This window comes from Penicillium nucicola (genome assembly GCF_028828085.1).
Source record: "Penicillium nucicola strain IBT 29836 chromosome Unknown utg000009l, whole genome shotgun sequence".
NCBI lineage: Eukaryota > Fungi > Ascomycota > Eurotiomycetes > Eurotiales > Aspergillaceae > Penicillium > Penicillium nucicola.
This window is the reverse complement of record NW_026643133.1, coordinates 13,571-26,264: the sequence shown is the minus strand read 5'-3', so window position 1 is coordinate 26,264 and position 12,694 is coordinate 13,571. Positions and strand designations below refer to the sequence as shown.

The following is a 12,694-nucleotide window of genomic DNA, read 5'->3' as shown; positions in this document are numbered from 1 at the left end:
AAGATGGCACAAACGTTCCGCTTCTGGACTTGTTGTGTTTCCCAATGTTCCGCCGCTGCTGCGATCGATGTCGGTCTCTGCGAGCGCTGTAAGCAGCATTTCTGCGCCTTTCACGCCACTACCCCAACACATTGTTGCAAGGTACATTCCACTCAGCCCAGATTGAGCGCGATTTTTAATTCGATCTTAGAATGAGCCTCTTGATGACGATGCATGGGCGGCTGCACTAACAGAAGAAGCAACAACCCTTCGACGCATGGTCAATGACAAGAATCTCCTGCGCCGAGCTTCAGAGCGTAATAGAGGCCTCAGTTGTGAATTTGACCCTTTGGATCCTATTGGGCAAAAGCGGATGGGTGGCATGCACATTCATCTTCGAATCATTTTCAGCGATGGAACCGCCTGGCTTGCCCGGATTCTCCGGCAAAACTACACCTCGTTCTCAGACAACATGAGTAACTATTGCCTAAAGAGCGAATGTGCCACCCTGGAATGGCTCCAAGGCATAAACGTACCGTCGCCTAAACTGTATGACTTTGGTCTGCGCAATGATCCCGAGAATGATGTTGGAGTTGCCTACATGCTGATACAGGAACTCCCTGGGACGCCTTTACTTTTTCTTAGCCCATCGAAGGAGCAGTTGCGTAAACTGTACAATGGCTACGCCGAAATTTTGTGTACAATTAACAAGTACCCACTTGAGCAAATCGGCTGTCTTTCTTTACAGCCCGATGGCACCATCTGCATGGGGCCCATCATTAGCGACCGGACGGGTACATTTTCGCAGATGGGGCCCTTCTGCAATGCACGAGAATACTACGCGACGTGGGCGGAGAAGTATCTCCAGATGATCTGCGACCGCCAGCTCTTCACTCGGTACTCCGTCAATGCCTACCTCATCTTTAAATATCTCAAAGAACTGGCGGAACAAAGACAGTGGAATCCCTTCGAACCGAGCATTGACAATGGCCCCTTTTTTTTGAAACACATGGATGATAAAGGCGACCATATACTTGTGGATGAGGATTATAATATTACTGGTCTTATCGACTGGACGTTTGCTAGGGCGGTGCCAATGTATGAGGCATTTGGACCTTCGCTTCTGACAGCAGAAATGAGTGACATATATGAAGGTAAAGCTGGGCGATCCTGGGGGGACAGAATCTTGGCTGAGGCCTTACAGACCAAGGATAAGCATCTACATCGCTTTGCCAGCGGCTCTGATCTAGTTCGCCGCTTCTTCTTTGGCCTCGGAATGGGTATTGACATGTCCTGGGACGAAGCAGTTGCCTTATTTCGAGGTATCGTCTCTACGGCTCAAGGAAGCAGCTTAGAACTTGACTGGGATGCATGGCGTCAAAGTCATCTATGCCAATGGGTTGATGATGCGAGGTTGCAAGCCCTTATGCTCAAACTGGGAGAAAGCTAGAATGTATCTAAGGACGGGCGTAGGTAGGCAGCAGAAGTTTACTTAGATCGACATATGGCTATTGGAGAATTTAAGGAAGAAAGGAAACCCCCCCCCCGGCTGTGTGTAGATGTTGCCGGTAGTACTGATCAACAGGCCGACGGAAATGAGGTATCCTGGGTGCAGAAGCCACAAAGTAATTCTTAGCTTTATGTCGTCAATCTTTTACACCGCAATAAAATATTGCCATTACATCGAGAAGACTCGTTGTTGATGCGGCCAGGCCCACAGATCTTTCCCAATTAGTCGAATCCTGTCCGCGCGGACAAGATTCGACTAATTTGGAGTAGCGCCAACTGTCTTTCAAAACGCACTCACTTTGAAGGTTGTCAGCCCGAACTTTGCCTCTATTGAACCCTCGATTTAATTAGAGAGATAATACAGTACAAGAGGACTTCGCAACAATGCTGAGGATCAAAACATACTTGCCTGATCACGAGGGGTGGGTAGTCTTAGGTGAAGGGACGCTGCATTGAGGGAAGACTTATTACAAAGCGGGTGGATGTAGTTAGCTCTTGGCCTTTAGTTGGCGAGGAAAAAGACGATTTTATCGTGACTGTGGTTTATAACCCAGGATGTACTCCGCTTAAAAATGTGGCATGAGAGGAGTCGGTCAACTCATCTGGGTCTTAATTCTACTCTACGTCATAGTAGAAGGTCTCAACTCATTTAATCTCTCATAAAATTGTATTGCAGGGGTCGCAAGTGGTCTACTGGCATCTGGCTTCAACCATTCTGGCACTCGCAATACGGCATACCTCTCTGCAGCAACATATGTCATGGCCTTGATTAGAACTGAGCTTTAATTTAGTTACCAACCTGAGTTTCCGAATTGAGGACGGGCCATAAAGCAAAAACTGAAGCCACAGCGGGCTTACGGTACAAGGATAACATCGTTGCCATGGATAAAGTCCTCTTTGATTCAGCCTGCTGGAAGACTGAGTCTGGTCCATCGGGAATCTTGTTTCCATTTCCAGGTCTGAAAACAATCCTTACCAGCTCTCGGCCATCAAAGGAGCAAAGAATCTGCAAAGTATAAAGATCCGAACTCACGAACCAACAGCTCAGGAGCAGCATAATTCTCTATCCACTGTATCCATCCATCGCCTTTGTCCCCGACAATATTTAGTCAACAATTGAAGAACACCATGTAAGATCGTGCTCATACAGCTTGCCTGTATTGTCGCACAAGTATCGTTATACTGGGGCCCTCCTTGTCAGAAATGTGTTCAAGGTGGAAAAGAGACCTGTGAGTTTCTCCTCACTGAAGCTAGCAAAAAGCGTGTTCCACGGCAGGTAGGAATTCAAAGTGACGCATGCCTCCTTTGCCGAACGAACAGCACATTTGCAGGGAAGGACATGAATGGGAATATCTGTCTGTCTGAGTGCATGAATGGGACATATCAAAAATTATATAAACCACGGCCGGACCAATATTTTCCACATACCAGGCAACATTTTTTCTCTCTTTCAATTATACTTAACCATACTTTGCGTGGCAGACTTGCCCTGATTCACGCTAAGAACCATACGATGAATCACCTCAAACCAAATGAAGAACCCACGCTGCCCGATGAGCCGTCAGCTAAGGCAAAGGTTATTTTCAGACTCGTCAAGGAATCCTTGTTCGCAGATGTCGAATCGGTCACCAAGACTTTTGAAGATGCAGACCTCAAACACAGTGTGTCTTTGGCGAATCAAATTGCGGCCAAGTCCGAGCTTCGACCAAAACTTCTTCTAGCTCTAGATAGAACTACTCAGTCTGACTGGGAAGACTTTTACTCAGGCACTGTGGGAAAATACGGCGGGATTACAGTCACCCCGCAGGTCCTTCTTGCAGATTTGGTATTTATACCAGAGACTTGATTAGAATCATCCGGGGCTTTGGGATCGATGTGGAATGAATTATCTGGTGTAAGAAGCTAATTTTTGTGCTAAGCTTTGATCTAGCTAATATATCACAGGAATGTCATATGATACGGTTGTGCTTAACCGTGGGATGTTTCAGAGTCGAATATGTATCCACGCGCGTGAGGTGAAGTCGGGATATGGCTAGAGACATGTAAGAACACTCTTTACCGATTTGTATCTAGACTTTCTCGTTTGAAATTTCAATGGGACTTTTGAGTCTACTTGATGTCCAATACCCACCAAGCATCGTCTACGGAGAACCATTTTTTTGCTTAAAATTATTTGCATAACGTGGATGTCAGAATTTCATGCGCATAGAATAGACTGATCATATGAGACACAATGAACTGGATAATATCCAAATTCAAACCGAAATTTAAATAACTCATGCTGTGGGAACATGTACTCCGCTTTGGGGATCAGGATCCCCGGGACTTGACTCGTTTTCCGAGAAAGGCATTTTCCATTGTCAATTGCTTCATCTTTGAACTCTTACTCCCGGTCCCTAAATATCAATATTCTGTAAAGATGAAGCGACAGGTACGTTCGGCAAATATGCCATAAAGTTGTAGGATGTTGCACTAGATAAATCCTTATTACGATCCATGTGATGTCGGCCTAGATCTTTCATTGCAGGAAAAGGCGATTCGATATTGTCTCAGATCGACGAACGGGAATCCAGCGGCGCGTGCTGCGGCATGATGAGAAAGCTGCCAATTGTGGTTCTATATACCGTACCATGACTCCAAGGATATGACCACCTTCCCTTCTCTGGAGAAGACAACATTCCAAAATATTTACTGGCGTCTGACTTGAATTATTCTGAGGCTCAAAATGGAGGTGACCCTCTCCGCAACAATTACCTACCTGATGGTCTTGAAGTTAGAAGTGAGCATCACTTTCTGTCCCGATTAAGGTTACTAACACTTGACCAGCCCTGGGATCATTTCCACATTCGAGAACAAGACGAAACAGGGGTCATGATAGAAGCAGCAGGCAGCAAGCTCCGGCTCTCCCTCGACGAGATGAAAAGCTCCATGTTTGGGTGCGCATTTCTTCTCGATCGTGGAGGATACTTTTGGTGTATCGTGTGTCATGCATTGCGGCATTGGAGAGATCCCGAATGGAAGCCACTCTCCGGAACTGATGGCTTGCGGGTCGGCAGCAGAACTCAAAGAGGACTACTGTATCTATGTCCTGTGTTATCTGGTAACACGTCCACTTCGGTTCCATTCTCTGTGCTGAAGATGACGACACCTGGTCGAGTAATGACTTGGCAAGCTGAGCATCCGGACAGCGAGTATACGCTACAGGTCAAGGCTGAGCTACTGTGCCAACTTTGCAAAGCAGCTTGGCTTGGAAATTGGAAAAGATGTCGGCGTCTGATTCTCAGCTTCACTATTGGTTGCTCACGGCTTTTGTTGATTGTCGTTGTCATGACCAAGGGACTGGCAAATGCCATTTGGGAACGGCTATCCAGGGATTCTTTTGAGCCTCTCGAGTGATTCTATGCATTTAATTATCTTCTTTCTTCGACCGGGTACGAGATGCGGGCTGGAGGTTGTCCATCAATGTAACACAATAGTATTGTTTTATTTCCTGCTTCAAATTGATGAAAAGAATTTGAGAGAGTGATCGAGACGTGACTCCATCAGAACAGCTCTTGGCATATTTTCACTTTGCAGGAGGCTTAGCTACCAAGAAATACCTGTTTCTGCCAGAAAAACCTGATACTAACAGAACATGTTGCCCATTTCGACAGAAACCGTGGACATACCCATGGCCAGAATTTGTCTTTTCTGGAAGATTGATTTATGAATATTCCGAATTGAAACAGCGGAGAGGCTATGACTGAAGTCAAGATGAGCCCTGCCACTAAGATAAGCCTCAGTGCCGTCCCCTTCCGTGAAACATATATTTGCTGTGCCCACACAACTGTCATAGACTTCAGTTTCTTTCTTCATGTTCCTGCTCTAAAGAGTTGACCTAGCAATCGCAGACCAGAATGAAAGCTCGTGCTCATAGAGCGTGTCGATACTGTCAGGTCAGAAAAAAACGCTGCATTGGGGGGCGTCCTTGTCAAAATTGCGTTGAAGATGGTAGAGAGACCTGTGAGTTTGGCCTCACTGAGATTGGTGGAAAGCTAGATGTACTTCAACTTCAGAAGATGCAGCGGTTCTCAAGGCGCAGATCGGCCTGCTTGCGGTGCCGCGGCAAAAAAGCACGTTGTACTGGCAAGGGATTTCCGTGTGGAACATGTACCGCAAGCGGGCTTGGAAGCACGTGTGAGTTTCCAAAGACAGAAACTCATGCCGAAGACACGGCATCTCCAAATCATTGCAATATCACCACCAAGTCACCTCGAAAGGACGTTTTAGGTCCGGATCAGATCCAACGGCCTGAAAGATCTGTCCGTGAAGGATGCGATATTGAGTCGATATCCTTCACCTCCACATTTGCTGCACTTGACAGAAGTCCCGCAGGCCACGACAAGTCACTGGGAGCTGCTACAATCAGTCCTCAGACCAGTAGCCTGACTGCAATCTCGGAGCTGAGTGAATCCTCAAGCTTGGGTTTGAGCAGCTTCAAAAATGCTGTTGACTCATCTTCACCGAAAGACCGCCCTTCATATGAGCAGCTATTCGATGTCCTCCCAGGTCGTGAGATGATTGACCACTTGATAAAAACATATTTTGCCTCTATTTCCACGGTAGGGTCAATCCATCAATAATGCCATGACATGTCCACTAACAACAACCTAGCTATTTGGCATCATTGACGCCACCGCCTTTGGAGCTGAGTATACGCTTTTCTTGCGGGACCGTTACTCAATGGATAGCTCCTGGTTAGCATTGCTTTTCGCAATCCTGGCTCTCGCGTGCCGTGCAGAAGAAGATCCTACAAAAGGCGGTTTCCCTGACGCTGCGTCGACTTGGTATGAAGAAACCGCCTGGAAATGTCTGTCAGCCAACAGCTCACCATCTCAATCATCGCCGAGTACTTTGAAGGCAATGTTACTCATCATCTACGGTCGCACACACCGTGGAGAGAATGTTCTCAGTCAACTGCGAATGGCTTATCGGGTGGCAATTTCCACCAAAAGTCACTTCGATACTGCTCAGTGTGTTTCAAATCCCTCAGTCTGCAAAGAGTTTCGGGCTATTTCGATTGGATTGGAAACTCTCTTCATCATCAATGCTCAAATGCATGACTACTACCGCAACCCGGAACTCAGACAAGAATTGCAGCTACTACTGGATACCGCCATAGAGACTTCTGAACTGACTGCCGTGGAAGTGTTATCTCCCATGCAGATGACGTTCACGAACTTGTACTTTCAGCTTTTGAAGATATCAGAAACGATATGTTCGACGACAGAACTTGGTTGGAGGTCGGATTGGAGCGTCTCTGGACTTGAAACCGAGATATCACGCATGGAGGATTGCTGCAGTAAGCTCTACATCGAGTCGAATGGGGCTGTTTTGCAGTCGATGTCTCCCCACCCAGTCTTCGGTATACTGCAGTGCTACATCAACTATGTGCTTCATCTTCTCTTTTTGCCTGATCTCGAGAATTACCTAGAAGGGGATATTGCGGTCGATACAAAGTTATCTGCTTTCAAGTGTATTGCGTTTGCAAAGGCCTCACTGCGAACTTTCAATTATCTGGCTGAGAACATGCAGCCTAATGCTTATGGTTGGTATATTCGAGGGCTCGGAAGCTACTATGCCGAGCAGTCTGCATATTCTCTCGCCAGAGGTGCCGAAGAACTTGAAGGACAAGAAGATGCCGAGAACTGCCGTTCTTTAGTGCAGCGTACGTTGCAGATATTTTCTACATTATCGGGCCGCAGCATCTTCTCTGCGCGAGGAGCATCTAACCTTCAGCATCCATTAATGCCCCCCGGACCTCAAGGCTATTGCTCAGGTGTTGTTACGTGAGTTTGCTCTAGGGTTAGTGTGGACAGCTTTGTAGGTAATATGTGCCTTTCGCAGTTTTCTCTGTATTGGAAGGCACATCCTTCGCTTCGTGGCTTGGGCCATCAGTTTGTGGAGCTGGAATTTCTTTTTTGTATCATATACGCCATCATTACACATGCTTGCAATTAATATCCTTTCAGCTGAAATTCCACACAGAACTCCACAAATGAGGTTTCAGAACTGTAGCTTCCGTAAAGAAGAATTGAATTACTCGCACCGTTTGGGCCGCCCCGAAGCTCTGCCTATGATCGGATAGGTGATTCTTCCGATGGATAACGATTCGATCATTCGACGGAAGGAAATTGATCGTTGTATGCATGTATTACAGCTACGTCCTCCCAAAGAGCTTAATCACAGCCGCCACTATGTCTGAAAGATCAGTTGGGCAGTATAAAACACCATTTGCCTCCCGGATTAAGCACGGTAGTCTATTTTCTCCGTTCCATTCTTCGAGGACAAAAACAAGCCCAGTCATCTAGAACATCGAAACTAGCCCTCATTTGGTTAGTCTCTCTTTCACCGCAGATATGACATTCAATCAAAGCATGTCATTCGACAACAGCATTCGACCTTCGGTCATGGAGATGATGGGATATACAAACTTGGAAGCACTCGCGCCGCCCCATGAAACGGTCACCGAGGTGGTAACATCTCTCCGGTCGCGACCAAATGTAGTGTCAGGGCCCACTACGTATGGAAGAGGGGATAGAAAAGCATGCAACAGCTTTCTGAAATTCGGAATCCAGGATGGTGATGTATGTTCTTCAGTTTAGTACAAGTTGTTCCACGCTCAATATAGTTGCAGTTCACTAGAAAGGTCGAAGAAGCGATCGGCAGGCATCCCTTCCCTCTCCACCAAGGCCCGGTCATCGTCCAATCGTCCAACCTTCCAAGCAACTGGAATATCCATGCCGCCCACCCGTGCCAAAAGGGAGTATCCATGTTTCGAAGCGTCTCGGGCAATCTGGAGCGTGGTGTGACAACTCTAAAGCTCTATCCGCTCTCCCACAACGTGTCAAGCACCGAATTTGCACAGGAACGAGGAACACCGCAAACGTTTGATTTGAAATCGACTGACGTACTTTTTGTTCGAGGCGCGATCAAGATGGAGATTTCGGTGCCGGCTGGAGGGTTTTTCGTATGGCAAGGATTCTCTAAAAATCCGTGGGGAAAAGATCCAGCAGCATGTGAGGCGCCCGCTTTCATGAAGATCTAGTGCACATCATTGCAAGCTTGGATCAGCGTGTGATTAACACAGCATGTCTATTCAACGTATGTTAGCTACAATATATGGATATTGTTCGTATCAATTTACCGGGATACACTCCATGAATGTACTGTATTGGTAACTGATTCTCAGGCAGTTCAGGTTTTGTGCCTGATCTATAACGGATCTGTAATTTCCGTTTCGCAGCATCCCCACCGTCCTGGATTCTTCATTCCAGGTCGAACAGCGGAACGCATGCAGGACTGGTATCAATAGCAACGTGATTCCGGGTCCAAATTCAGATTCAAACCGTATCAGCTTGCGACCATGTTGAAGTGCTTTCTTTGTTTTGTCACTATTAGGCACTTTCTCTTCTCGAATGAAAATGGCCATGGTCCCTTGTCGATGGGACCCGGAGCATGGCGTAGGCTGATTGCGTCCGGTCCGTCGGAGCCAATCTTGCTCCCACAAAGCTAGGTTGGTCCAATAATGAATTTCCTGTAGCCGCTGTAACCACAAGTGGGTGTTATTCCCTGTTGCTATGAGTTCCGCAGCCCGCAGACCCTCGTGGTCCGATGCCCCTCCCAGGATGACTGGGGTCAAGTCGGTTCCGAGAAAGCGGAGAAAAGAATCCAGCTGCGTTGACAAGTCTGATAGCAGCTTTTCCGCAGTGACTGGGGGCATTTTGTCTGATGGAAATGGGCTGTGAGTACCTAGAATCAGAAAAGTTGGGTCGGCAGGGGTTATCACGCACGCATCCAGAAAGAGGATAGGTTCGATCATACTGCATGATTAAACCTGCACACTCCAATGCGATGTCAGAACGAATACACTGTGTACCCCCCCCCCCCCCCCCCCTGAGTACGAAAGACGACAACCTTGTTTTCATTTTCTATAAATCTTATTTGACGCAAGCTTCCAGTTGATGCTCGTTGATTTGTGCATATGTCGAGTTGAGTCTTTACTGTTCCCTGTCTGAATCTCCACCTGTCATGAGCATTCTACAATTCTTGCAGTGTCTGGGTCGCTCAAAGGTCGAAGAACTATTTCATCCGATTCGCCACATATGTGCTAATACTCTGTGTAGCGTACAACTGCCCTCGTCAGTGCAATGGAATCTTCTCCCGACGAGACAGGCAGCACCGGGCCAAAGGCAACTTGGGCACATATTCTGGGCTCCTATTTTGAATGCATACATTTCAGTGACCTCCTGAGGATCATGCTTTACAGCGCCAGGGTGGGTGCAGCTGCACGTCCTCAAGTGATCCAGGTGCGGTCCATCCAGTACGGTTTCAATGACGAAAAGAGATCCCTCGTTCTTGATCAATTGGAGGTTGAAGTCATTGTGGATGCTACCAAGAAGACAGTCGTTCAATATATGCAGTATCCAGATGTGATGGTCATGGATGGAGGCGCGGATGCAGTGGAGAGGTTTTCGCCTATTCCACACACGATATCATGAACCACTCAAGAATCGGAAGTGGATAATTACACCAATTTTGTACGCCTATGCTCTTCTCTCCCTGATATAAATTCGAAGTCATCATTGGATATCATGCAATGAGAACTCATTAGAGTAGTTGTTCAAGCTAGATATCCCATCTTTACTACCTCGGAATGGGACATTGTCGGAAAAGGAACCATCTCCTCATACCAAAAACAAACAACATATCCGCGCTCGCACACACCCCTTGCGGACCGTTCAGAGACCATATCTACGATACTGATCGATGGTATATGAATCTGGATCGTATTATAAGAAGTACTCGTCGCGATTGGGCGGATTGTGGTATTGGATCAAACTTCAAATTAATTGATCATACCCGTTTCTCGTAAGCACACCGAGGAGGGTACGAGATCTGAACTATACCAAATAAGGTAAAAATAATGACAGAATTCTTTGCCCCTTTTGCGACGTCACACGTAGGTCATAGCTCATTGCATATGAATTTTACGGGATGAAGTGGAAATCAACTCTAGGCTCTATAGATACTGGCCGAAAGATCAGCAATATTGAATTTGCCAAACTTGAACCGTGCAGTGATCCGGCTCATCTACATAGCATTCCAAGCTGTAGTAGCATTTCCCCTGTCGGGCGCAAAGTCCATTATACTTGGAACGACGCATATGACTTTTGACAGTCGATCCATCGTTCCCAAATTGCGGCAAGAGCCTGCATTGATTGTAGAAATTTGGCGTTAACTTCTTAGGAAGAAGACTGATTCTGTGAAGCTCAGCAGACAGTGTCGAATCCCTGAGTGGACGCCCACGAGTGGACGAAACAGGATAGAACATGAGGACATGAAAACGCCGGTGACTCCCATTCCGTAATGTGATACGAAAAAAGACACACCGCAATCCTGTTGGGATAGAATTTTCTGTAAAACGGCTGTGGAGCTGCACCAAGAGTGTCACCTACTGGCGTCGGTCGATTTGGCCATGGACTACGCAGCTCCAGGCTGAAGTCCAATTGGCTTCTAGCTATCAAGGACAAGCAGCCAATGAAGACCAAGTCAAGTTTCAGGAGACCGAAACAAATAATTTTTTGGGTTGCCAGAGCTAGCCAATTGTCTTGGATCAACGAATAGTATCGATAGGGACTGGCATATGCGAAATTCTTTCAGCGCCTAGGCCATTAAATCGCAATGTAGGCACAAGTAAATCACCCAATCACGCTATAGATCGCCAATAATCATGGTTTGTCTGCTGCGGGCCCACAGTAAATTACTGGCGAAGAAAAGGTTGGAGGTAGGACCGGGGCAGTTCGGGACACCTTTTTGAGGCAATTGGTCATTCGAAGCAATTGGCCATCATTTCATCCGCTAACCACCAGTTCCGGTTTATAGGGGTTCTACAGAGCACGGATGCCCTAGCGCTCTGCTCATAGTTGGGCGCAAAGCCGGCGTCATGCCCATGATTTCTGATCCCCCCTTCGCATCTCAGCACTTTCATTTCTTCATAGGGCAGAATACAATGTTACCTCATATTCCTGCCAGCTTCGACATATTGCTTACAAGTAAGCCCGCTGCACAGATCTTTGGGGTGTACAATAATATACCGCAAGCTAAAGCATTTTTGTGACGGTGTGTATCCGCCACCTCAGCCCATTCTAAATCCTCAAGAAAAAAGGACCTAAGCTGCCGCACGAACCAACACTTGCGTCACTTCCATCCATCTTTGAGAAACAGAAGCACAAGAACCATGGTTCAGAGGATCGGAAACAATCGCAGCCCCATAAAGACGGTTGGGCCCAAGAAGCGTCCAGAGGGCAGCAAATAGCGCAGGGCGGAGGGCATCTGCCGAAAATGAATAAGTGGATGGTAGAGATCACTAGAATTGATACAACATCGATTCTCATATCGTCAAATAGCGGGATACCGTTTCTCGCTTCTTAAGAAAGTCTCGATCGCATTCTCACGGAATGCATTACTGCTCTGGGCTCCTGGCGAGGCGATTCTTATCAGAATCCAAGCGGTTAAGTTGTTGAAATATATACAGACTCACGGGGAGCAGTACCGCCTATTCTGGAATTGGATATTGTGTTTAGATATTGGTAAATGGATTGAAACGCTCAGCTCAGATACATTCAATAATGAGTTCAACCAAGTCTGTTCTTCCTGAGCTCGCGAATGCTCTGCTGCTTTCAATTATCCTGAATATGGATAGGTTTTTCATGCGTTGCCCAACCTTCTTTTCATGTTTAAGAAATCTGTATTGTTATATATGATTACACAAGAAGTTGAATGATTTTCTTCCTCGTTGGGGATGTCACTGCTCTTATTTCCTTCAACTGGGCCCCAAGCCTTGGGCTCAAACCTCCGGCGGTTTTCTCCATTGATATCCTTGCCTATCTCTAAACATTAGATCAATATCATCCAGCAAATATACCATAGGCTCATCATTGTGCTTTTGGTGGTCGCTGGTTCCACCAAGACAGCCTTCAACACTGACAGATGCAGGGGCATCGTTGAAGGCCCGGGTAGACTTCGCATTCCTCAAACCCCTTTGCCATGTGAGTAAAGGAACTGAATTGTTCACAAGTTCAGTGTTCGTGCGTTCTCGTTCGTATGGTACGCTGTAATAGACCGACTAGTTCACGCCACGACCTGCGCAAATCTCATACCCGTT

The 12,694-nt window shown here is 46.8% G+C and overlaps 6 protein-coding genes across 6 annotated transcripts; all 6 read left to right on the top strand.

Moving 5' to 3' along the window:
• Positions 1-3: 3 nt before the first annotated feature.
• On the top strand, positions 4-1,429 carry N7511_008350 (uncharacterized protein; the record flags this gene model as incomplete). Its single annotated transcript, XM_057130727.1, has 2 exons — positions 4-141; positions 191-1,429. The coding sequence occupies 2 exons, from the start codon at positions 4-6 to the stop codon at positions 1,427-1,429; spliced, it is 1,377 nt and encodes a 458-aa protein (XP_056981458.1).
• A 1,572-nt stretch (positions 1,430-3,001) lies between these two features.
• On the top strand, positions 3,002-3,334 carry N7511_008349 (uncharacterized protein; the record flags this gene model as incomplete). The annotated part of the gene is made up of 1 exon (XM_057130726.1): positions 3,002-3,334. The coding sequence occupies one exon, from the start codon at positions 3,002-3,004 to the stop codon at positions 3,332-3,334; it is 333 nt and encodes a 110-aa protein (XP_056981457.1).
• An 879-nt stretch (positions 3,335-4,213) lies between these two features.
• On the top strand, positions 4,214-4,884 carry N7511_008348 (uncharacterized protein; the record flags this gene model as incomplete). The annotated part of the gene is made up of 2 exons (XM_057130725.1): positions 4,214-4,267; positions 4,315-4,884. The coding sequence occupies 2 exons, from the start codon at positions 4,214-4,216 to the stop codon at positions 4,882-4,884; spliced, it is 624 nt and encodes a 207-aa protein (XP_056981456.1).
• A 662-nt stretch (positions 4,885-5,546) lies between these two features.
• N7511_008347 (Zn(II)2Cys6 transcription factor) lies at positions 5,547-7,320 on the top strand (the record flags this gene model as incomplete). The annotated part of the gene is made up of 2 exons (XM_057130724.1): positions 5,547-6,089; positions 6,142-7,320. The coding sequence occupies 2 exons, from the start codon at positions 5,547-5,549 to the stop codon at positions 7,318-7,320; spliced, it is 1,722 nt and encodes a 573-aa protein (XP_056981455.1).
• A 584-nt stretch (positions 7,321-7,904) lies between these two features.
• N7511_008346 (uncharacterized protein) lies at positions 7,905-8,575 on the top strand (the record flags this gene model as incomplete). Its single annotated transcript, XM_057130723.1, has 2 exons — positions 7,905-8,114; positions 8,159-8,575. The coding sequence occupies 2 exons, from the start codon at positions 7,905-7,907 to the stop codon at positions 8,573-8,575; spliced, it is 627 nt and encodes a 208-aa protein (XP_056981454.1).
• A 1,102-nt stretch (positions 8,576-9,677) lies between these two features.
• On the top strand, positions 9,678-10,028 carry N7511_008345 (uncharacterized protein; the record flags this gene model as incomplete). Its single annotated transcript, XM_057130722.1, has 1 exon — positions 9,678-10,028. One exon carries the CDS (start codon positions 9,678-9,680, stop codon positions 10,026-10,028), a length of 351 nt encoding a protein of 116 aa, XP_056981453.1.
• Between the last annotated feature and the right edge of the window lie 2,666 nt (positions 10,029-12,694).